General features: G+C 41.6%; 1 protein-coding gene across 1 annotated transcript; it reads right to left on the reverse strand.

Moving 5' to 3' along the window:
* Positions 1-1069: 1069 nt before the first annotated feature.
* ppp2r1ba (protein phosphatase 2, regulatory subunit A, beta a) lies at positions 1070-26868 on the reverse strand. Its single transcript, XM_060913434.1, has 15 exons — positions 26766-26868; positions 21144-21234; positions 20835-20935; positions 20506-20738; positions 20184-20331; positions 19842-19997; positions 14668-14782; positions 14467-14537; positions 9922-10056; positions 8310-8483; positions 6900-6960; positions 5264-5418; positions 4852-4994; positions 4662-4753; positions 1070-2263 (listed from the first exon to the last, which is right to left on the reverse strand). The coding sequence occupies exons 1-15, from the start codon at positions 26841-26843 to the stop codon at positions 2247-2249; spliced, it is 1770 nt and encodes a 589-aa protein (XP_060769417.1). The 5' UTR covers positions 26844-26868; the 3' UTR covers positions 1070-2246.

Consider the following 26868-nt stretch of genomic DNA (forward strand, 5'->3'; position numbering starts at 1 on the left):
GTTTTAGATGGTGTTTTGGCAGTGTTTAAGTTGAAGACTAATGCTGCTAATAGTTTTTTTTGCCACTCAGTGGGCGTAACCGCAGTGACTTTTGCATACGAGTGACATCACGTGCATACCCTCTACACAAGCATAACCTCCCCCTTACCAGGTGCACATATGCTTAACAACTTTTCATGATGCTTTGAAGGCAAAACGTGAATAAAATTAAAATCAAATAATGGCATTCTAAACAAGCTAAACAAAGAACACCTGTTTTTTTTGTTTTTAAATCACAACAAAAATATTTTGGGGGAGGCTCAAATCAAGCCCTGGTCAATCAACTAAATTCCTTTCCAATTCCAACCTTCTGTAGCCAGCAGGGTATTTTGCGGTTGGCCTTGTGCAGTAAAAGGTTACCTGAAAGTTTTCTCCATCAGTACCTCCAATTTTCCCCAAGAAAGATTTTCTGAACGCATCATTAAATGTGCATGCAGCGCATGGCCAAACAAAAGCAACCAGATCCAACAGTTTTCTTTAAATAGACGCACAGAGTGACACTCCAAAAGGAGAGTCGTGATGCACCAGCAGCTGGATGTTCTCACTCTCACTCACACACACACACTGGCCTCGACAGAACAAAAGCTCATAAGCGTTCACTGAGCTTGTTGTATGTTGCTGCTGAAAAAAGCAACAATTGATCTCTGAAAATAAATCGTTAACGTATGTCCTGATGACCTTTTTCTAGAATGCCATCGGGAATTAAACAGCAGGTTTCTAATTTAGTCTGAGGAATTTAAATCCATTATAAAACCTGGCATAGTGACACGGGTTCGGGGGGGGGGGGGCGCACACACAAAAACTCAAAACTGGCAAGACAGATTGTAGTCCTAATTAAATAAGCTTTACATCAAAACTATAAATCAGCTATATTTTAACTGAAATAGAATATTCCCACCTTTGTGACCAAAAAACCCCCCAGGTAGACAGCCTAATATAATCCATTCTCATGTGTGGCAGATAATATTTCCCAAATTCTCAGAATAAAATGTGATAACACTGAAGAAAGCTCACATCCTGAAGGCAAAACTGGTTTGTGTCAGATTCTTTATTGATTCTCTGCGCCGTTAAAGGACAGCATGAGTTGACGTTCATATAAAACCAAAAGCACATTCTGACGACGATTCACGACGACGAAAGGGGGCTGCAGACCGTTTTCTGAAGCTGAAGAGGAAAGTTCCATTGGCAAAGCAACCACATTAAACTGAGAGCGTGTTGCTTAAAAGTGGATTTGACCCATAACGTTTATCCTGTTGCTAATGAAGCTCTCCCTACTGCAGCAGAGTTCACCTTTGAGCAAGGAGGGTCATGCAGAAGCTGAGGAATCAAGGATCAAAGCACTACATCGATCAGTTTAATATAAACACACAAGGGAAGGGGTTTTTTTTTTTTTGGAAGAGGTTTAGTATGGTTGATGGCACAGAATAGCAGAGAACGTTGTGATTCATACATTGGGAACTACTGTCCTCTGGATTACTGCAACAAGAGGAAAATATTTATAAATGGTCCCTTTTGAAAGGATAAGCAATAAATCCTTCTAAAATTTCTGACAGAGCTGGAATATGATAGCATTGCGTAGTATGGAAACAATTCAGCCAACGCTTTGAGGAACCAGGGCTTGAGAATCATTAGCAGCGAAGTGAGACATGGATGCTAAATGCTAACAGCAGTTCTATCAGTCCAGACACGGACATGCACGGGGCTAGACTCAAGCAAGCCATGCAAGCTCCGAATCACTACTGCCCACATGCTTGCACTCGGAAACTAGAAAGGGTAGCATTATTACTGGGAATTCTAGGTCATCATCATAAGTTCCTCCTAAAAGACAGTTACACAGTCTAGTAAGTCACAACAGTTCGTTTAGTAGGACAACATTTAAAAGTGCTGCCAGTGAAGGGAGATTACACTAATTAACTGTAAAGGTACTGTGACGTGTGTGTTTTGTACATCCCATCTCCAACCACCTTCAAACTGCAGGGTGAGTGAGTGAGATGTTCAGGATCAATCGAGGCTCAGAGAGAGAGATAAAGAAAGGGGGAGACGCACAGTCAAACCTAAACACTGAGAAAAGCAGAGCTTCCTCTCCCACACGTCCATACCAGAGGGACAAACAACACGCCTCCTATCTTAACAGTCCAATGAGAATGATCCTGGATGGTAATGGTGGTGAAGGTCAGCTTGAGATGGGGAGTTCAGCACGGGCTCCATTAGGCCAAGGCAAGAACTGCATAAAGAACAGAAATAATTATAGAAATAAATACAGCATGCATGCATACAGCAAATCTCATGTATGCAGGACACTAAAATCTAAAGAATCACAGGCTACATTATAGGAACAAAAATTTATCCACTTACCAATACATAAAATGAAATTAATTAACTGAGACAATCATGTATTTTTAAATGCCAGAACTAAAGGCATGTGGGCAGCCTTGAACTGAAGGTTCGAGAAGCAGCCTTGGGCCCAAAGGGTCACCAGTTCGATTCCTGGGACCAGCAAGAAAAATGTGAGGGGAGCTGAGTGAATGAAAAACACTTTCCCCTCCTGCTGTATCATGGCTGAAGTGCCCTTGATCAAGGCACCTAACCTCCAACTGCTCCCCCGGGGGCTGTAGCATAGCTGCCCGCTGCCCTGGGTGTGTGCGCATGCGTGCTCATGTTTCAGACGGGTTCGATGCAAGAGAGGAATTTCACTGTGCTTGAGCATACATGTGACCAAAAGAAGACTGCTTCTTCTAAAGCCAATGAAGCTCTGTCTCAACCAAAATACTTTACTTTGCACTTTGTTATAAAACAGCAGTGTAAAGCCTAGGTCAGAGATTCTCAAACTGTGGTACGCGTACCACTAGTGGTACGCGGGCTCCATTCTAGTGGTATGCCAAAGAATCACTTAATTAAATATAAATTTTAAAAAAAGTGAAATACTATCCATAATATCCGAATGGATGAAAACATCTGATCAACCGATGACAAGAAAATGAAAGGAAATACAAATTAAGTTAATAATTTAAAAAAGTTTGCAAGTGCTTCTGGGTAGCCATACGTAGCATACATACGCATTCCCGCCGGTTCCGCTGACAGACGGTTATCCGCCATTGGTAGACTAGGCTGTGATGGGAAAAGGTGGAGGTGGCTTTGCTAATTATGACGAGTACGACAAAATTACTGTCGTGGCTTAAATCCGCGAATGGGAGCGTGGATCAAGAGAGAGGGAGAACTGAAGAGGACGTGTGTGAGCCGAGCGCAGATGCTAACGACCGTGGCAAAAACAGCCCCAGAACTGCTAGCAAACGGCAGAAACCAGTGAGGAGGAAGTCTGACGAAAAATACATAAAACTGGGATTCATTTGGAGCGGGATAGAGGAGCCGCCCAGGCCGCAGTATGTTGTATGCGGGGACGTTCTGAGCAATGAGTCCATGAAACCGTCGCATCTCAAACGGCATCTTACAACCAAACACACAGCACTAAAGGACAAACCAATGGATTTTTTTTTTTTACAAAAACATGATGAACTGAAGCAGTCCAAGTCCACCATTCTGTCCTATGGTACACCCGTAGCCAAAGCACAGGAAGCTTCATATCGCGCCAGCCTCCTGATCGCCAGAGCCGGTAAGCCGCACACAATCGGGGAACTGCTGTGTTTACCATTAGCCAAAGAGATGACACATATCATGTGTGGAGAGAAAGCTGCCAGAGAGTTAAACTTTTATGTGCAATTAATTTTATTTGATTCATTATTTAAGTACAGTGTTTTATTTTCCTATATTTAAACACAGTGTTACTGTTCAAAGTACTGTGTGTAATGTTACAGTGGCCAACAATATTAAATATACTTGTTCAATAAAACCTCCGCCTTGTTTTTAATGAATACTTAGACTTACTACGCTACTGTATTTTAATGTTGGTCATTATGGTGGTACTTGGAGAGCCAAGTATTTTCTGAGGTGGTACTTGGTGAAAAAAGTTTGAGAACCACTGGCCTAGGTCACAACCGGACGTACGATTTTTGGCGTTTCCCAAATCGCTGTGTTTTTTTTGTTCATGGAGAAAGACGCACGTTGGCCGTAAGTTTGTCTTGCAACCTGAAAAAAACGTAAGCGCCCGTAGAGTTTGTTTGACATGACAAAGAACCTCTGCGGCCGATCTGCGGCTCGAAAATCAGCACGTCACACGCGCGCTCTCCGTGCGTTTTTTGCACGTAGACCAGCCGTAGGAGCACGTACGGCCGGTTGTGACCGAGGCTTAATCACAGCCATCAAGCGTGTAACGACACCAAACAAAAAAGTGACTAGTTGGTCCAAAATGGCAGGCACTATATCTTTATACTGTTAACCAACAAAGAAACTGTGTGTATTTTTAAAGACTAACACAAGGTACACTGTATAAACCAATCACCAGTTCTCTGTGAGAACTGAAGTAGTAGTACATGCGTTTGCTTAATCGTATTCAGAATTTCTACACCAAATGAGACTTTTAATAACTGACGAAGCAAACTCCGAGCACCAAACATGTCGTCGCCGATTGTACACTGAGGGCACAGTTGTTTTTTATTTATTGAATTAAAAATAAAAGAACAGGAGTTTCACCAAACTATTCCTTTAAATCAATACTTCAAACTTACCACTTATGGCCTCTTGGGCAAAGTATTTGACGTCAATGTCTTGGTCTGCAGCCAATTTCTCCAACACCGGCTTTACCTCAGTCTGCAGAGAGCTGGCAAAAGACAAACGACGAATCAAGAGTTTTTAAAAGGGGTCTCGTTTGGTCATTTCCAAAAAGGGAACACAAAAGAAATGTACAGGAAGACGTACTTGCTGTCCAGAACAGGACCGATCTTCTGCAGAGACTTGGCCACGTTGAAGCGCACGTTAGCCACCTGATCGTTGGACATTTTCAGGACGACGGGGAGCATGTGCTTGGTGGTGATCTCCTGACCGCACGCCTCTGACAGAGCCTGAATAAGACACACGTTAGTGCTTGCGTAAACCGGCTGTACTTGTCACATCCTGTAAGGGGGTTAGTCACTGGGCACTCGGCTGTGGCGACGGCACAAACCAATGAGTCACCGACAGACTAAAGGAGAACGAAGACCTACTCACTTTAAACAGACGACACAGAACACTAGCACAGATACAGCTTCCTGTTAAAGGTGCTAAAACCTTGGGGCAGTTGCTACAGTAACCAAAGATGAGTCAGTGAGTGATTGTGTTAGCAAGTACGCACATTGATGCAGAAGAGCGTGGTCATACGATGCAGGTAGTTGGGGTCGTTGGCCATTCCCAGCACTTTGGGTACGATAGTGTTCTGAGCCCACTCTGCACCAAACTTCTCCACCAGCTTCGTCAAGTTGCAGGTAGCTGCCTCTCGGATGGCGTATACTGTGTCACACACAAGCTTTTAGTTATGAAGACAAAATCTCAAAGCATTGACATACACCTCATACTAGGACCTGAACTTTCACTGATCAAATACTATTCACATCTTCATAAGCAAACAAAACACTTCCAAATGTATGATCCCATGTTATAATTTTCACTGCCTGGTGCAAAGTCAATCAAAATGTTTCATTAGCCTGAAATCCTGAATCTGACTGATCGGATGATGTTCATTTAGCTACTGTTATTTAACAAAGAATTTAATAGTTGACAGAGTAAAACTTTGTGAGGTGGAATTTATTTAACATTTATGGAAGGAGTCTCCACTGTCAGCACTTTGTCATGGCCAGTATGTTTTCTCCCATGGAAGCATCTTCAGGACAGATTATTGCACATTCTGGTTTCTTGGTCACATGACCAAGACTTTGGGGTTGTGGGGTTTTTTTGGTATTATTAATGTCGAGAGAAAGAAAAACACAGGTAAAAGAACTACTGTTTGTACAGGTTATAACAAGATAAATTACAGGAACCAGGGTTTTTTCTAGAAAAATTTAGTATGAGGGCGCTCACCATGGCGAGGGAGCGAAGCGGGGGGGGGATGGTGCTGGTTGTCCACCCCCACCGTGCAAAGCCTTTGAAAAATGCTCCAACGGGACATTCTGTCAAAAGCTCCGGCGCCGGTGGGTGAAAGGTCATTCAGTCTCGAGAAATCTCGCTCTACAAGTCAGCTGACCTTGTAGTAACCCATGTCAAATCTCGCGAGAGCAGCCGCGACAAGTAAACAACTAAACAACATGGCGCCTCAGTCTGGAAAACGCCAATTCGGATTGTTTTTGCACCGTCTGGCGGTGTATCTACTATGATTGGAATATTTTTGGAGCAATTATAACGTATTTGATGATCAGACACATTGTCACGTAGTGTTGCTGGGATGTTTTCACGGAGTCGGTAAGGGGGCGCATGCCGAGAGTAAGAGGGCGCAGCGCCCCTGTTCCCCCGTTTAGACGAAAGCCTGCAGGAACTAGCATGTCTCATGGATGTTCCACATCATCATCAAATCATAAAGTTTATAAATCAATCACTTGCCATCTCTTGCCTACCAAACCACCTTCTCAGTCTATTACCTGGATTCAGTGAATAGAACCACGTTTTCAAACCCCTGCACCACTTGTAAATTAAATGCATTACTCATTACCATTACATAATTTGAGACATCGAGTATGGCCTGGTAAAGCAAAACGCATTAACAGACGTCTGCTTGAAGCTCTACAGGAGGCTAGAGCTGCTTTTCAAATGCAAACCAGGATAATTTTGAAAAGAAAAAGGCTTTAGAGGTTCCCACTGTGCTAGAATGCTAATATGATACAAACATGGACCTCATGAGGCCTGTCGATATTTAGAAAGCAGCAGCCAAAGCTCATCAAGTCAAACTCTTTAGGTTTATAGATACGTATTCAGAGGTCACTGAAGGAGGGTTTACATACCATGGTCGACGAGCCACGCCATGCACAGGGAATTCAGTTTCTCGTCAAAGAACTCCACACCCTAAAGGCACAAGTGATCGGCATCACTGGCATAATCAATTGACAATGCAATGATTTCCTAAAAAGAGAGGTCCAAAAAAGTTCAATGGAGCACTTGCATGTGACGTCACAGCCGATCCAGATTGTGACAGACGCCATCTTGTCGGTCAAACGCCATATTCCGCCTTCTACTTCTGCTTTTACTTCTACCTTTTCTTCTGGAAAACCCTACTACATACAATTCTACTACAACGGCTGCGGCTACAAGCTCTCCCTACCTGTGCACGTTTTTTATGTTTTTTGTGTGTATTTTTGCGTGTTGTTCGTCTGTACCGGACTTCAATATCCACTACAACCGTATGGACTTACTGGACATTGGTTTCCAGCAGAAAATGACGGTTTGTAGCGATTTCCATCGCATGCACAACATTCCGGACGAGAAAAAAAAAAAACATTCCGGACGAGATAGCGAGACCAGCGGGGTCTCCGTGGATTGTTATCGGAAGCAAAGCGAAGGAGGCGGCGCCGGGAGCGGAGCAAAAGCGAGGCTGCAGGCAGAGCCGGCCTGTTGACTAAGCTCAGAAAACAGCTACTCAAATCTCCACTGCCAAGCCTCTACCTCTCCAACGCCAGATCCATGTAAACAAGACGGACGATTTGGAATTACAGCTGGAATTACCTTATTCTATTCTGTAATCGGCTGGTCAGTGCTATACTCAATACTTAAGTGACTTACCCATCCAATGATGATTCTTGTTTACAAGATGCCACATCTGAGTCGCTGACAAATCCTGAATTTCTGTAAAGATAACTGTCCAGAGATTTATAAGCACGCAGTGCTTCACCACTGAACAGCGAGGGAAAGTTAATGAGGTAATTATACACGTCCGGGTATTCCGCTGGCAGTTCAAAATCTGGTCGTGAAAACTCCGTCCGGTAAGCCATAAGGGTCACAAATCTGTAGATCGTTTATTTTAGACATATATCTAGTTATCTGTTCATTAGAAAAATGAGCCGTGTAGTCCGTCGGTTGAAATTGATCCATTCTGTACACGAGTGCAGCAGTATTCAGCGGTGTTTTTGACCGACAAGATGGCGGTTGTGTACTTTCCGGTCACGTGACTGCAAGATCTCTATTGCCTCTCTATAATCAAGTTTGGCCACTCTCGATCAGGTCAGGCAGTGTGTGTATATACAGGACATTCTTCATCGTATGTGATTGCTTGTTTCCAGTCAATTAGCATAAATTAAAAAAAAAAAAAAAAAAAAAAGGTTTCCATAAATTGTAAAAGTCTGCTTAAAATAAAGCTAAAAATGCAGTAGGATAGTTGGGAATCAACGTTAGTCGTGTTCAGAGAAACTGAAACTCACCAGCTGGCCGGCCAGAAGTGGCATGTATTCAATGATGGCTAGCCGCACTCTCCACTTGGCATCTTCTGCTAGCTCTACAATAGCAGGGAGGAGAGACTGGGAGAGCTGCCGGATCCCAATGACCTCATTCACACAGTCCAGATTAGAGATTATATTCAGACGCACCTCTGGACACTAGAAGAGACAGAAGACAAATGTACACTACTGTTCAAAAGTTTGGGGTCACTCTGAAATGTCCTTATTTTTGAAAGAAAAGCACTGTTCTTTTCAATGAAGATCGCTTTAAACTAATCAGAAATCCACTCTATACATTGCTAATGTGGTAAATGACTATTCTAGCTGCAAATGTCTGGTTTTTGGTGCAATATCTCCATAGGTGTATAGAGGCCCATTTCCAGCAACTCTCACTCCAGTGTTCTAATGGTACAATGTGTTTGCTCATTGCCTCAGAAGGCTAATGGATGATTAGAAAACCCTTGTACAATCATGTTAGCACAGCTGAAAACAGTTGAGCTCTTTAGAGAAGCTATAAAACTGACCTTCCTTTGAGCAGATTGAGTTTCTGGAGCATCACATTAATTTGTGGGGTCGATTAAATGCTCAAAACGGCCAGAAAAATGTCTTGACTATATTTTCTATTCATTTTATAACTTATGGTGGGAAATAAAAGTGTGACTTTTCATGGAAAACACAAAATTGTCTGGGTGACCCCAAACTTTTGAACGGTAGTGTATGTTGTTTAAAAATAAATAAATAAAACACAGGAGTAACAAGATCAACTTTGAGCTACTGCTCACTTACGCATCCCGCCGCTCTCACTTATATCAGAATGCAAGCAATTGAAGGAATAGGACACTTATTATGAATGCTGACTTCAACAAATAATTAACCCTGAAACAAGTGCAGTGTTCTCCTCAGGGATTTCAAATAGCATCCTGGTAAACGGTCATTTTGCTTCTTGAAATAGTGTCAAAATCCACCCTATATGTTTTGTAAATACATTCAGTCAGTAAACAGGAAGCCGATATGCGACAGACCTGAAACGGTACACACGGTATCGAACCCCAAGCTGAAGCCTGGTACTAAATATCAAGCAGTTGTGATTTGTAGTTGCTGGGAAAAAAAGTGTTATAAAAATTTTGTAAATCCACGCTATATGTTTCGTAAATACATTCAGTTGGTAAACAGGAAGTTGATGTGCGACAGACCTGAAAACGGTACACACGGTATAGAACCACAAGCTGAAGTTTGGTACCAAGTGGCTATGATTTGTGGTTGCTGAGAAAAAGGGGGTTACGGATGGACAGAGGTAAACCAGTATACACCTCTCCTTCGGAGCGGGGGTATAAAAAGGTGGGGAATGAGTTTATGTTCAAAGACTCGGCTAAGGAGGACAGATACAATGCAAACACCGCAGTGAGCAATACAAGATGAAAAGAGAGAAAACTACACAGCACTCATCCATTCATCTATCACTTCAAGGCTCCCTGCAGGATCAAAGTGGCCAGTTATACAGGACGCTCATTTCTCCTCATGGTGGTCTGGTCTGGTCTTGGGCAAAACCCCCCCATACACACACACAAGCTGTAGCACTCTGATCTGAAGTCCTTACCTCATCTTTGAGCTGGGCGAGGAAGAGAGGAAGCAGGTGCTCGATGGTGTTGTCCTTGCCCAGGATGGTGGACAAACCCATGATCACAGAGGCCAGAGCCGATTTGACGTGCTGATTCGTGTCTGAAACCAGTTCCTACAGACATGCACCAAGTGTTAATGATATCTGACAGCTGTAAAAATCAAACATTCACATCCCCCACATCTCATATCACACCAGTAATTAGGACTAAATGAAATAATGCCCCTGCAATTAGACATGTACAGGATTTAATTGAAATTATAGAGAACACCGGAACACAGCCCACATTAATGACAGGCAGTGAAGCTGCGACGCTATTTAGCAATGACGCATTTAGTTCAACTTTGTTCCAACTTCAGAGATGACTGTGATTCATATTATTACCATTAAATAATGCCACTAGTCTTAGCTTTTATTTTCAGCTTCACATTTAAGAGTCACTTTAACATTAAATCATTCGACTGGCCAGTGCATCCCCCAATTCCTTTCATGAATTCAACCAAAAAATGATTATCACTTGGTTACAATGGTGAATGCTTCATCAGAAATGCTTCTAAAGGTGGTGATAGACAAGGCAACTTTTCGAGCAGTGTTACAGGGCAATTGTGCTTCGACACTTTCCCATTGAGATCGGGCAACATAATTTCTATCTGAACAATTCTGACTGTTTTGGGCAACTTTTTAAGTTCATCCAAATCAGAGTGCTACCAGCAAATCACATGCCCACCTGAAAGTTTCTGAAATTTTCAACAAAAAATGCAACGTTTCCAGCAGTGAAGAAAAAGAGAGACAACTTGTATCTTTTTATGCCAGTAAGTTGTTTAAACCCAAAGTGGTGAATTTATCTAAATCAAATGCTTAGAAAAATAGATGTCTGTTGGTTTTATGTGCTCAGGTTTTAATTAAGACATCGATTTTTTTTTCAGCCAAATGTAAACTGCCATTAGCTAACCACCGCTCCATAGAGATTGAATGGGATTTAGCTAATTAGCAGTGGTTTTTGCTAACATTGTCAGCTGAAAGTTATTGCGAGCTATGTAGGGATAACGTTAGCTCTCTTGCATCAAGTTAAAAGTGATGGACAGCTCATGATTTTTTTTTTCTACGAGTTGCAATAGAGATTGTCTAACTTATCGCCTGATCCAATTCATATACAGAGCACGACTACTTGTGGAACCCGAGGGCAAAACAGTACAAACTTTGGGATCTAAAAGAGGGAAAAAAAAGCCTTTCAGGAGCTCTGTCAGCCTGTTTTCCTCTTCAGCAGTCATCTCCTCATTCATGCCCGTTTTTCTTTTTTGCGGAGATGAGAATTAAATGATTGTTTTTGTGATGTTATTAGTTATAGCATATGTGATTGAGGCTAGCAACATTTTTAAAGAGATTTAAAGCGTTTGTTATTAACAGAATGTGGTTTTGACTTATAAACGTTAAAATAATGGCAAAATTATCTTCTGACCAGAGTATCTATTCAGTTTTTTTCCACAAGTGATACTTGAGTAGCCTGGCAAGCCAGACTAAACGTGAATATTTAGTCTGGCCTCGATCCGTAGACATTTCCGAAGGGGGTAGGAGGAACAAACCGCTGTCTTTCAAACTGTCTCTGTGCGTATAGGCCAACGCTCTGACCAATCAGTGCAACAGTGACTGTGACGTAGTCAGAGCGACAGAAAGCAGTGGGGGAGGCCTTGAAATAAATAATTTTTCAAAATGCGTATTAATTAATAAACAGCTTCTAGATATTCAGAAGTTTGGAGATAATGACCACAAGTTTGGAGTCTGTACCACATACTCATTTTTTTTCCAAGTGTTTTTCAAGGGTTTGCTTAAACTGTTTTTGAGAGTTTTTATTTAGTGGTGTTTGGTGAAATAATTTCCCTTAAATTTAAAATAACGGGAAAATAAGAAACAAATTAAAAAGTAATGTTTCAAAGCTGTTTATTAATTCTTCGTACTGCACAAACTAGCCCCATCCTTTTGGCTACGAGCGGAGCCAGCTGGTAGATCAGACTTTTGCCATAGCCGGTCGGCAAAACAGCAAAAACGTCCTTCTTGAAAAGGAATGAGTGGAGAGCCTCTTCCTGCTCATGTTTCAACGAAAACTCCAAGTCTAATTCTTCTAAAACTGATTCCAAAGCGGAGTCAAACGCGCACTGTTCTCTAGCCCGTAGCCATCTTTCCTGCTGTGCTTTCTCCAGCGTCGCGCAGCTTTGTCGTCACTCCTGCAAAAGCCCGCCCAAAGAATCCAAATAAAAACCTTGCGTTGTGATTGGCGGGCACGATTTGATACCCGGGGTGTTTTTGTTTATATGGTGCGAGGCTAGACCCACTCGCTAGGCAAAAATATTTTTGGCCGCTAGGTGGGTGGGTCTAGTTTACTAGGCTAATGCTTGAGCAAAATAAAGGCTGAAACCAAGACAAAAGTGACAGCTGCAAATGTGTCTCCATCTTTACAGTGTCTGTCTCCCTGGCAACAGACTCACTCTTATCTGATTGGTTATTGCCAATTGTCTGTTGCGAATTGTCTGTTGTTCCAATTAGTTGCCCCGTGTCTCACCTGGCTGCCCGTTGCTGGCAACATTGCCCAAAAAGTCACCCCGTGTATCATCACCTTAAGTGTCCGAAATGAACTTCATAATCTTTTAAAACTCTAGCAGGCCCTTGAAGGTGATCACCTAATAAAGAAACAAGGTGCAATGTGTGAAAATTTTACCAAAATTTGTGATTTTACCATTCAAATGAAAATCAGCATGTTATTTGTTTGTTCGTTCCTTGGAAAGAATGATTCATTCTTCTCGAACTTTTCGTTTTAACGAGCAAACAAATTATTAAGAGTTAAACTTAATTTGAAGTCCTCAAGCACGGATTCTAAGCTCAATCAAAAATAAAAAACACTTGTTAAACTTAAAGTAGTTTAATGCCCGGGGAATGGAGATAACCACTAAATAATTTCATCCGATGTGTTATTCAGTCCGTTCTAAAACGTATAGAATATGCTGAGAAAATAAAACAGTCTCTGCTCCTCAAAAAAGTTAAAAGGTTCAATGCAGCTGAACTACAACCCAAGGGTGCTCAAAAACAGAGTTGAGAGGAGGCTGACACACAGCCTCTCTCAATTTATTCACACATCAATACCAGCCAATCACTTCACTATATATGGCTCTGCATTTCATATACTCTAGCAACTGCCATCCTCACCCTCCAAAGTCTATTCGGATAAAAGATTGCACTTCTCAATAACAGTTTATGCCCAAGTTTTACCATTTTTTTCCCAGTGTTTAATCTCACATCGATACTGTGAGATAAAAAAAAAAGTAATGATTTATAATCCCACTATTCCGTATCATCTATCAGAGGTCTCTTTTCAGTTTGGGTCCCCTCAAGGATTTCTTCCTAATTCCTGTAAATTCCAGTGTGTGAAATATCTTGAAAATCAGAAATGGCCAACAGGGCTCTTAACTTTTCAATGTTCATGGCCAGCATTAAAAGTCGATGGCCAGTGTGAATGTATGACCCTCGGATGCCTGATGCACATCTAGTGTGTGTTTTTTGAAGTTCTGTGAGCCCAACACAAGAGGAGCATTCGCATACTTGTGATATTTGTCAGTTTTCAGTCCGGGTTTTCTAACAGCGTACGGACCATAAATTGAACGGCAAGGTCGGCAAAACATCCGTTTTTGTGTATTTGAGTACAACCAATTGTATGTCTGCAGACAACCTGGTTTAAATGTCCTCCCCCGCTTTTCTTCCTCATATCAGTTCTTAGTAGCTTTGATTTCTTCTTCTGCTTCACTTTTTTCCTCAGGCAAACCCAGAAACTTCCACATGATTGTCACAAAAAGGTGAAAAAGCGCACTCCTGTAGAATCTCGCGCCACAACGTCGGCAAAATGTAATGTGATAAACTGCTCATTTAAGAGATGGCAGTTGATTCGCTTTCGTTTTACAGATTTGTGACGTATCTGACAAAATAACCAATGAAAACAATCCTTGCAAAAGGTGGACGTGTCGTGTAAGGGACATAGTAATACAAGCATGAAACCGTCAAAATGTACGTTCACGGGCAGGCCAATGTTTGTGGCATGACGGACTCGCTACTTTTTATAGTTTATGGCCCAACGAAAAAGTTGATAGCATCGGGCTACCGGGCACGCGCTAATTTCGCACACTGATTCATTGTGACAATGTCTATTGATAAGTGCTACAAAAATAAATTGATCTCAGGTTTTAATCAACAGCAGATACCAACACGCAGGCAAAGACGTATGCAGCAAGGCGACACCTACGGCTGCAGGATTTGAAAACATACCAACTGTTCAACACGTCAGCCAAATCCTCATTCTGTTAATCTAAAGTTCAAGGTTAAGACACCTGTGACCAGGTTAATTTGATCTCATTTACGTCTCGGGTGCTTTAACTGGGGACAGCTGCTGAGTCAGATGTTAGCTGCTAGTCGTTAAGAGACTTTTGAATGTGACAGCGTCTCAGAGCTACACGTAGCACATAGTTTGGATGAGTAATGTACCTTGACGCAGGGAAGAATATGATTCATGATGATCGTCTCTCGGCTGTCTTCCGGTAAATTCTCGCAGAATTCTGAGAACCAAAGAATAAAATGCAGTGAAATGAAACAAACAGTAATGGATGAATGACTAACAGTTCTTTTGGTAACTTGCAGGAAGTGTTTCCAGTGAGGGAATGTTAACACTTTCAAGGGCAGTCATACCTTTGACTTTATTGGCAGCAGCGGCACGCACTTCAGCCTCACAGTCTTTTAGAAGGTTCTGGAAGGCTGGCACAAGGTCGTTCTTTGTGATTTCTGGACCGACCGCCTTTTGTAACTAAAAAGGAAAAAAGGCAATTAAAATAAACTCTGCACAAAGAAACAAACAAAAAAAAACCCTTGCCCTAAAATGAGAATTAAACCAGCAATAGTTCAAATACCTTACTGAGTAAGGGCTTTTACACACTGAATACGACACGAAATTGCGTGCAAAATTTTCACACAGAAATTAATTATGCACGCTGAGTCTGATGGGAATTTTAATACGTTGCACTCTATTTCGTGCCATAACTATCAGTAATATCACTCTTGCTCACTCAGGAGTCATCTAGCAGTGATGAAGACTTGCTCTAAAGAAAGAGAAATTTTGGGTACAAACTACAACAGGGAAAGTTTAATAAACAGTTAAAGAGTCAGGATGTTGGAGAACAAAAAAGAAAGTAATGCTCATAGTGCTGTATTCTCACGGGTTAAACAATAGAGTTTTATTCCTATCTTAAGTCCAACAAGAAAATGAGAGCGCACACAATTCTATGAGCAGAAAATTTGCAAGCACATAGAGCAGTCTGAGCATAAGCGGGGCTTTCTGGGGTGGGGGGACACTGCAAAATCTGATTGTGAAATTAATAAAATACTGCTCTCAAATTGAAAAACCACACTCAATTCAAGATTGGGGGGGGGGGGGGACGCCTTTCTAGAAATATAGGCGCTCAGCTCCCAGATGTGAGTGACGTCGGTGCATGGCAGAGGCTCACTGCTATATTTGATGCTGTTTTGCCGGTTGTCTCCTACATCACCATGTGACGTCTCTTCCACACAACATGACTGAGGTCTTTATTTGTGGTACAAAAGCTCAGAAAAATCAACCTCGGTGTGGAAAAAATAAAAAACATATATCTCACTCTTTCAATGCATAATATTCATAGTGTGTGAAAATACTCATGACAAAAACAACAGTTTGAAAAAAATATGAACGTGCAAATTAATCATATGAAAAAAAAATACCCCAGGTGTGTAAAGGCCTTGAGAAATTGCTATTTTATAGTATTGCATATGACAACCTGCTCCATCAGTATTACAGTCTGTTCAATCCTATACTGTAGGTCTAATATTTTTGTGGCTACTGCCTCATAGAGGCAAAGCCACCATGTCATCGTGTTTTAAGAATGAGTGTAACAATACAGCACTACGCATAAGCATTACCATCACCAGAATGGCGAATTGTGATCTCGTGATATGAACAGCTGATCTCGTGTTATCAAAGGTACACAAGAACGAGTGGCGAAGCCACCATCTCATCATGTTGTAAGAATGAGTGGAACAATAGCAAAACTTCGTAACCAATCAGCACTTATCCTGATCAAGTTCAATTACCCGTTCTACTTCTTGATAAACTTTGGAAACCAATCAGAACCGGAAACGAAATAAGAGAAACCTTGTTATAACTTCGTAGTATCGGAAGATAATCGGCAGATAAAAAGATAAATGAAATTCACCTCGTGGTTCGCCAAGGCTACTGATTCAATATCAAGTAAGCCGAAAATTTACCTTCCGATTATCACGGTTTTTGTTTGGTCCTTCTGCAAAGTCAAAGTTTTTTTGAGCTTTTTGGCAGATATTTACACCAAGAATTCCAGCCATTCAACAAAAACTCCAGAAGGCAGCGAAGACAACGCTGAACTCGAGTGAGCTGCTCGGTTTGCAATTACAAAAGTCCTATGTGGGGAATAAATCAGCTCCTTCGTGAAAACTAAAAAGGTCAAACTTCTGCTATTTGCTTTTGATTTTTTTAAGAGCCTTTACACTACACTTGTGAAACAAAATGTGCTCATTAGTACTAAATAATGCTTCTAAGACAATTGATGAACAAGTGCTTTGAAAATAGATCAAGTTCACAGCGCTGCATTTCGAACAAAACACAGTAAACAAAATTGCTAAGCAAAATACTACACGCTCTGATGCTGCTTGCAAGAGATGAAGCGAGTATCATTGATGCTATATTTATTATATGGACATGGGATCAGAACATTTTTTTTATTTACAAGCAGTAGCCACATGTACCCATAGGGGACCTATTTTATATGTATGTATGCACACACAGTAGCAGTCAAATGTTTGGAAACAATTCAATAGGGGTGTTCACACGGCAACTTTTACTCCGGTGTAGCACCGGGGCTGCCCCGGTACAGCGTTCACACGGTACAAAGTTATACCGGTGTAGCCCCTGAAAGCTGCTTAAACCGGTGCAAATCTAACCCTGCTCGGGAGGTGGTTTAAGAAATTTACTCCGGAGTAAATGCTAGTTTGCGAGGCAGCACCGATATAAAATGGGACGTCTGAACGCTACAGGGGTAGACTCGCTACGCGTGAGGAGAGTTGATTACATACGGGCATTGCATAATTTTGCATCCTGGTATTTTGCACTTCCAAAATGGCGAATATCAACAACAACAGAACTGCGTGTCTTCCAGTGTTGCCAGATTGTCAGTTTTAAGTGCATTTTGGTGGATTTGAACATATTTTGGGATGGAAAAAGTCAGCAATATCTGGCAACACTGGTGTCTTCATCCACGTTGTTTTCCCGGCGCTTGATGATGCCATGACAACCGGGAAAAGGAAGTACATTTTCACGCATGCGCATATTTCATTTCCGCATTATTACTATCGGAAATGATAGTAATAATGATAGGAAATGATGATAATAATAAAAGGAAATATCAAAACTTTATTACTATCAAAGGAAATGATAGTAATAAAGTTTTTGCTACTATAGCACGGTCGCAGAAACTGCCGTGTGACCGCAAGTGGGGCTGCACCGGTGCTAACACGCTTCTCTCTAGTAAGCAGGGTTGTGATGTGTGAACGCTCCACAAAATTTACACCGGTGTAAGATATATCGCAACAAAATACATCAGTGCAGCGTCGATGCAAATATGTGCCGTGTGAACAGGGCTAATGTTTTTCTTTCTTTATTTCTTTTTTTTAATCAATCAATCAATGAAAAGACACTTCATGTCTTAAAGTAATGATGAACGTCATGTCATTTCTCTTTACTTGAGTGGTTCTTGACATAATATGGATTACTACTGTTGTGGAATAGGGCTATTTACTGTATTATCGCTCACTGTTCGATCTCAAACGCATTAAGAAAGCAAGAAACTCATCCACTAATTAATTTTTGACGAGGCACACCTGTTAACTGAAAAGCATTACAGTTGACTACTTCATGATGCTGGTTAAGATAATGCCAATAGTGTGCAAAGCATTATCAAGGTAAACGATAGCAACTTTGGGTGTTTTCACACTTGGTCCCTTTCAGCCATCTAACCGAACTCAGATCGATGACTCAGCATTTTTTGCGCATATGTGAACACTCCAACCGTACCCAGACCCCTTTAAAGCGAACCGAACTGAGACCACCTCAGGAGGTGGTCTCAGTACGGTTCCCTAAAAATCAACGGTACGGTTCGCCTAATCTGCGCATTGTGAACAAAAAGCGCACCGGGTTCACTTCGCCTTTTTCACTGTAGTTTAACCTTCTTCGTTTGCCGTAGTTGGTCACGTGACTGTAGCAGGGAAACTCAACTTCCTTTTGGAACTTACCACAGCCGCTGGAATACATTTATTTTCCTTAACCCGCACTATTTTGATCAAAGAATACAGCAGGGCAAGTAGGGCTGGGCGATTTTACGATTACGATGTTATTCACGATAAAAAATCTCTACGATTAGAAATTAGACACGTACGATATGCCTACGATAAGCCTACGCCTTCAATAAAATTACTTCATCCGAAGTTTTGACAGACACGCGAACAGCCAATCATAACTAAACAGTACCGCACGTAACCAATCAGTTGGAAGAGAGCCACGTCAAGTTAGGTTGCGTGCACACACAAACACACACACGTGTAGCAGCAACGCACAGCATGGCTGTGGTGAAGTTTGCAGGAGCGCGGCATTTCTCCAACAAAGCGTGAAACAAAGCGATTATAAAAATGAGCGAGAAGCCGACTGACCGGAGTTCTGAACAGGAAAGTCAGAGCGCTGCCCTGGAGGACATCGTTGAAAAGAAGGGCCAGAGATCTTCGGTTGTGTGGAGGTATTTTGGATATTTAAAATCGGACATACAACAAAGTGTTACATTGTTGTAACATTGTGACGTGCCACAGGGCAGCTTTAAAACCTGAGACAGTGGATAGACTTGTCTTCCTCGCTCGTAACCTGTAAACAGTCAAACCTTAAAAACCTTAAACACACTGACGTACAGGATTGCACTTTTTTTCTCCTTGCAGCATAAGGTTTACACGTCAATATGTCTTTTATGTTTATCTGAAAGCTGCTAGAATTTGCACAAATGATTTAACCATGGTATATAGTTTTTATTTTTCAGTTTCAGTTTATTCATTTGAACAAAAAGAACAAAAGAATGTGCATCCAGTTTGTTTTGGTTCTGTGAAACTTGAAGGCTTGTTAAGCTATTTTTGTTAATTAGGAAGGAACTACTAATTTGTAATGTTCATATTTTGAGCAGAAAATTAAAGAAAATACAAAAATGGTGATTTGATTTATATCGTGATATATATCGTTATCGAAAATTTTGAAAAAATATATCGCGATATAATTTTTTCTCATATCGCCCAGCCCTAAGGGCAAGCATGGCAGCAGACATTTTGATTCAAGAGAAAATTACCCAGAATTCCGTGCACTGGGGGTCTGAGGGCTCTAGAGGACCTGATGTGAACAGAAAGAGGACTGAGGCCCCATCAAAGCTTAACTGGACCAGAAAGAGAACCCAGTCCTCTTTGTAATAAATTCACAGTGTGAACACAAAAAGAACCGAGTTCTTTTTCTGTTGGTCCACTTTTTGGTCCACTTAAAGAGGACTGAGTCTGGTTCCTTTAAAGGGGACCAGGTGTGAAAACACCCTTTGAAAAAAATTTCAAAAATATGAAACATTTTGTTTTTAACACTTGTTTTTCCACGTAACTCGGTACATGTTATTTCAGAGTTTTGATGTCTTCAGTACTTGTTCTACAATGTAGAAAATGCAAAAAAACACTACGAATGAGTAGGGGTGTACTGTGTGCGAGTGTTAGATTACTTTCAAGCAGCTCACCTCAGAGAACTTGTCTGCTACCATGTAGCGCACCCTCCAGGACTTGTCCTCAGCAGCCTGGCGCAGAGTGGGCATGACCAGAGACTCCAGGTCCTCCTGGGGCAGCAGCGTGGCGATGCTAACACACGCCTCCACAGCCAGGAGACGCACCGAGTCCTGTAGGACGCGTTCATAAGGAAATCAAGCACATATTTAAACAACCACTGGAACCGAGCTTACTTTTGACTTTGAAAGTTTCAGCCAAGTCTGTCTCCACTTGGAAATAGTGAGAATCTTATACATCCAAAGATGCACATTTAAAAGGCACACTCAAGGTTTTATTAAGCGTCTTGTCAAACTCACCTGCTCATCAGAAGCCAGTGCAGTGAACAGAGAGATGATGTCGCTCTTGACATAATCCAACTCCAACACTTTGGCAAACTCGCCCAGCTTAGACGCAGCAGCACGGCGGACCATCGGAGTATCATCAGAGCAAAGGTTACGAAAGTGCCTAAGAAATTATTTTATCAATCATATTTCATATTCTATGACTAAAAAGCAGTTACAAACATGTAATGAGCAATCAAAATTCAAGGCGTTGCATAAGAACATTTATCATCAGAACATGCCTACTAGTCATCCATAATAATAATAATAATAAGCTAAAAAAGGAAAACCAACTGACTGGCGAATCTCAGCTTTGACAGTGCTGGAAACCCGCGGGTAGCAGACACTGAAGAGACCGCAAGCTGAAGTGCGCGAGGTGAACCAGTCGCCACTGGCCAGGCGTTTTACCAGGGGCTCGAAGTGCACCTCCAGGTCCACAGGCGAGTGCTCATGGGAGATCTTCCGCAGTGATTCCACAGCTTTGTCCCTCACCACAGTCTCCTCCACTGTTGCCAGGCTCTCCAATGGCGGCTGAGGACAAGACGGGACAATGACGATGGCTATGAGATACGCAATGATATTAAGAACATTCATCATAGAAAGTTATAGATTTGTTTTGGCACCTACAAGGAGACAGTGCACGTATTCAGGGCCTCCGACCAGCATGGTGAAGTTGCCCAGCTGTTCAGCAAGAGCAAGGAGCACTTCGTCCTCATCGTAGATCGTATCTAGAACATACAAAACGAATTTAATAAGAACGTATATCAATGTTTTGATATTCAGAATATTTCGTGCATTTTCCTTCATGATAAACAGATGAACTTTGGTTGTGGCATATAGTTTAAAATCTGAAACAAAACTAGAATGTCCAGCTTTCATATAAAGGACACGTTTATATGAAGCATTTCAAGAAAGTAAGATTCCTCAAAATCTTACCTGTGAGAAAAGGGAGAAGTTCAGTGCGTGTCCTCTCAACGCCCAAAGCCAGGGCAATGGTGGAGAGCTTCTTAATGCTGTTCAGCCGCAACTGTTTTAAAAAAACAGATGTTCAGTTACCGACAGATGAAATTCAACCTTCTGGCACTGATGAATAAAATAGTTGGATGACAGAGATGCATATTCATTTCCCAGAGCACAAAGCCTCACTGTAACTTCAGAAAGGAGACAATATTATATCAGGAAAAATCTTCAGAACATCAGAGATTACTTTTTTTTTTTAAAGATGACTGCGTGTCATAATCAGGAATGATAAGCGACAGCTTTACGCTGGATATCCTCAGTGTTTCCACATAATTCATCATTCGGGGGATTTAAACCCCCCCACACACACTCCTGTCATTAGTGCACACTAAATAATCCATCTAGTGAAAATCTACCATCACTCAGACTGTGTCTTAGCCAATGCGCAACTCTTTTTGCCAAAGAACTCTTCCTCCCTTGAAATTTTCATACAACAGCTACCAACCCAGGAAGAAGGCTAACATGCGCTTCCTTCAAATCCCATAAAGCCAGCCAACCACATATTTTCAAAGTGCTGCTCATGCTCAATCTGCTTTCCACTGATACCGATTTATCCACCAATTCTGTAGAAAGGCAGGTGTCTCTCTTATATATAAATTTTAAAAACGCAACAGACACCTTGAGTATATTGTGAGTCAAAATATCTTGAAAATAAAGTATTGTGATATGACAGTTTGGCCATGATTTCCACCCTGAATTTCTGGTTCTCGAGTGAACTTGAGATGCCACCCTGACCGCATCACATGCAGGCTATATAACCTACCTGACTTAACACAAAACGCATCAATAACATGATCATTGCATCATGCATGGATTCAACAAGTAAACACAATCCACGGGACATCATTTTGCATTTGGTTGATGGTGGAAAACCTGGTTTCAGTCCCTCCGATGGATTTATGCAGGTGTGATTTATTATCTCAGAGTCAGCAAACCACATTTATAGACTTGTCCAGAAGATGATGACTTCGTCATACGTACACTCAAGCACAGCGAAATTCCTCCACCGTATTTAACCCATCCAGAGCAATGAGCGCTTGCATACACACACATACCCAGAACAGTGGGCAGCTATGCTACAGCGCCTGAGGAGCAGTTGGGGGTGAGGTGCCTTGCTCAAGGACACCTCAGCCATGATACAACCATTTTTGTCAGAGTCCCTGCTTGTACTCAGTGCAAAATGTATACTGTACCTATTTATTCAGGTGACACTGGGCATACCTAACAACCTGCGTTTTCTCTCTCTTCTTCCCCCCCCCCCGCCCCAAATCTGTCCCTCTGAGTTACATGTCAATCCTGGGATCGAGGTGCTGACCTCTTCTGCTCCTCAGACCTGCCTGATCCATCCTGATGCCCTATGTCTGGTTGGAGTCTCATCACATCACTCCTGTGGAGGACGGCCCCATATCGACAGCTGAAAGTCACACTTGGAAGACACTCTGGACACTTACAGTAATGCTTTTGTGGCTACAGTTGGCTTGCTAACTGGTGGGCGGCACGGTGGCATAGTGGTTAACACGGTCGCCTCACAGCAAGAAGGTTCCGGGTTCGAACCCAGCAGCCGGCGAGGGCCTTTCTGTGTGGAGTTTGCATGTTCTCCCTGTGTCTGCGTGGGTTTCCCCCACAGTCCAAAGACATGCAGTTAGGCTAACGTGGGGCGGCCTTGGGCTGAAGTGCCCTTGACTGCTCCCCGGGTGCGTGCGCGCATGTGTTCACTGCTTCAGATGGGTTAAATGCAGAGGATGAATTTCACTGTGCTTGAAGTGTGCATGTGACAAAGGTTTCTTCTTCTTAACTTTGGGACTGCGGTTGTCACGAACAGTTTTGCACTCAAGTTTCCATCAATGAAGAGAGTTATAACCTCAACGAAACCGACTTCATGTTAAAACTCTTAACGTTATAGTCATGTCTGTTGTTGTCCAGGTGAGGATGGGTTCCCTTTTGGGTCTGGTTCCTCTCGAGGTTTCTTCCTTGCCACCATCGCCACAGGTTTGCTCATTGGGGATAGATTAGGGATAAAATTGGGTCATGTCTTGAATCATTCGGATTCTGTAAAGCTGCTTTGGGACAATATTGTTAAAAGCGCTATACAAACAAACTTGACTTGACACAGAGGGACGGGAAAGTGCTGTTTATTCACTCAACTCCCCTCATATTTTTCCCACCAGTCAAGAGAATCAAACCTGCGACCCTTTGGGCCTCTGCTTCTCTAATATGGAATCAATTTTGTGCCAAAAATGTTCATACAATACGTTTGAAATATCAAACAAAAATGACAAATCAAAATACAAAAAAAAAATAAAATTTTTTAGACTGGCAAACAAAATTATTCGTGTAATCGTGCAAAACATCAGTCTTGGCGGACTGTTTGACGAGTGACCGATCCATCGACGGTAAACAAGGATCGAGTGGACTTCAGTGGCGACTATGATATTGAATTTACACTTTGTTGAATTAATTCAATATCATAGTCGCCACTGAAGTCCACTCGATCCTTGTTTACCGTCAATGGATCGGTCGCTCGTCAAACAGTCCGCCAAAACCTGAGTAGGAAATGGCCGCAACAGCCTCCGGGGGAATCGCTGAGCGTAGCTGTCAGTCAAACACAAGTTAGCCAATGGGAATGCATTCCTGGACAGCCCACCCACACGTGAAGTTTGTGCCAAAACTGCAAGCAAAAAGTCAGGGAGCGCAAACGAGAAAGCTGGAATCGCAACCAAAATAAATTACGTCAAACAAAACTGAGAAAGACGCGGAACAAAAATAAAAGGTTTCTGAAGAGTAGTAGACTGATATTTTGCACGATTACATGAATAATTTGTTTGCCAGTCTAAAAAAAATTGACCTTTTTTTTGTATTTTGATTTGTCATTTTTGTTTGATATTTCAAAAGTATTGTATGAACATTTTGGCACAAAATTGATTCCATACTCTAACCTCCTGTGTTTCTGAAGGACCAGAGTGGGTGGATAATCCCATTACTTATGACAGCCTTGTTGATACAACAGGAACTTCTGCATTATATACAGTTAACAGACGGGTTATGTTACTGAAGCATACCCCTACCTGTCCTGAAGATAAAACTGTGGAAAAAAAGCCCTGCAGTGATTCAGTAGCTGCCAATAATGGCCTTTTTTTTGTGTGTGGGGGACAGAGAGAGAGAGAGGGGTCCTCTCCCTCAGCTGCCCATTTATAAAGACGTTACATGAGTAAAATCATAGTTTGAATTACGGGGGGTACTATACCCCCCAATGAAGACCCAGTACCCCCCAAAGAGACAAAAATATAAGTTTTGGGGGGGTCCGATATTTTTTCTGATATTGTGAAAAGGAATATATAATTCAAACCAACTCCCATTCGGCATTCTTATTGTAGGAACATTTTAATGTAAATTGATTTCAGACAGACACCCCTATTGTGGACCGTACCATTTTTAGTCACCACAGCGCTAGAGCAGGGGTTTTCAAAGTGTGGGAGAGTCAGGCCCCCCGCAGAAAGCAAATAAACAACAGCGGCCCTCCCTTACAATTTTTGTTGTTGCTATACTTAATGTTCCATTCGTATTTAAAAAAATGGGTGTTGTACACATTTTTATTTTTTTCTTTTACACATCTTAAACATCTGTGCTTTTTGAAAGCATCTTTTTTTACACATTTAAAACATATGAGCTTTATTAAAACATCTTTTTTTACACATTTTAAACATCTGTGCTTTTTTTAAACATCTTGTTTTACACATTTTAAAAATCTCATAGCATCGTTAGCTAGCACCTCTTGGCAGACAACACACTGTGGCAGTGGAGCATCTTCAGATCCAGTCCATGAAAATGCAAACTTTAAATAATCGTGGTCATACTTCCTTCTTTTTTTGCTTGGCCCAGACTCTGTCTCCTCACTCACTGTAGCTTTAGGTACTAAAAATCGATCCATTTTGTCTCTGGCAAAGGCTAGCTGAAGTTCGCTAAATGTCCGCAATAGTAACTTATTCTGGTTTATTTTTCCTCACGTTGCGCCCCCCCTGAAGAACTCTGGCGCCCCCTAGGGGAGACGCGCCCCATACTTTGAAAAGCCCTGCGCTAGAAGCAATAGCTTCTAGTCCACACTGTATTCAGTTGATTCATCAGATACAGTCCATGGGTTTGCAGCAATTTATACAGTCTGTGGTTTGCAGCAGAAGACGTGCATTGGTAATGTTAGCTGCTAACCAATTTTTAGCCTGTTGAAAATGTGTTATTTTACAACTTTCATTTATTAAAGTGATTTGTTCTTTCAGCTCATGTCACATCTTTATACGTTGAATTACTTACCCACTGAGGCCAGAAGGCTACAGTGGATGGACGTTAACATTAGTTACCAACGTTAGTTAGCAAGATAAGCTAAGTCTCTATTTAAATCAAGCTTATTACAGTGTGGTATAGAAATGATTCTCATTTCAAAGGAGAAGAACTCCATATGTTTCCATTCTCATTTTATCATGAATAAATTGTGCCCTTCTGAAATTCATTTGACACATAGGCCCATCCCGTGTGTGTGATTAGGCACAAGAAGTTCTGATGTAGGCCTCGCTAAGCCTATGTAAAATTACAATCAGAACCTCTGGGGACTGGGGGCAACATAAAAAGAGCCAGGTAGTAGGCTAGCCTAGTACATGGATGTTTTCTATTGTTTTTACTTCCATTCCTTTTGTATTATTTTTAAGATAGTCATAGTTTCATCTGAGTACCCTGTTTGAGTTTATTCACAGAGACAGTAGGCCAAACATGAGGAAAAGAAAAGGGCCAGACATCAGGCATTTGTTTGGTGCTAAAAGAGTAAGTAGTAAATATTAGCACTAAGATCTACAGACAATTACAGTACAAGTGTAGGTGCAGTTAGGTTTTATACACTGTTCATGTGAATAAAGAAAATGGGTTCCCAGCAGACAGGAGAGGCACAGCAGGACGAAAGAGAACAAGACATTCAGCAGGACTGTTCTGCATGTGTGTATATACTGTATGTGATTCATTTGTAGTGTTGATACCCAGTTTGTTCTGACAAAGAAGGTTATACTGCTGTTTTTCTTCTGTGGTAGTACTGTATGGTTTGTCATGCTTCTTAATGACATTAAAAATTATTGTTCAGAGTTATTGACACCGACTTCCATCGACGAGACGGGACAGGACCAGGAGGGGCGATTGATATGATAGTGGACCATGATGGTACCCCCCAGTTACGGTGGGGTAATTCGGACTCTGAGTAAAATGTACAAGTAAGCGTTAATATTAGCTAGCAAGCTAATTTTCTCAAATACAACCTGACTAGCTTATAGTGAAAAACAAATTAGTGATGGAGTTACAAAAATAGCAAAATATTTCATTGTTGCTTCAACGACACTGGTTGCTAGCTAACTAGCTTGAAGCTAACCGGCTCACTAAGCTAGCTCTGAGGTAACCTAGTTAGCTAACAATGCGTGGTTTTTGTCACTGCCCTTTCACTCACATAAATGCCCGAAAAATGTCCATTTTATTTATTTTTAATATCTATATATATAAATTCCCTACCTGAACGTCTTCATTTCTTAATTCGTCAATAAGCACCGCAATAGGGTAAAGAGAATCATCACCGTCGGCACCCGCCATCTTGTATTCTGGTTGTTATGGCCAG

Source organism: Neoarius graeffei, chromosome 28 (assembly GCF_027579695.1).
Source record: "Neoarius graeffei isolate fNeoGra1 chromosome 28, fNeoGra1.pri, whole genome shotgun sequence".
Taxonomy (NCBI): domain Eukaryota; kingdom Metazoa; phylum Chordata; class Actinopteri; order Siluriformes; family Ariidae; genus Neoarius; species Neoarius graeffei.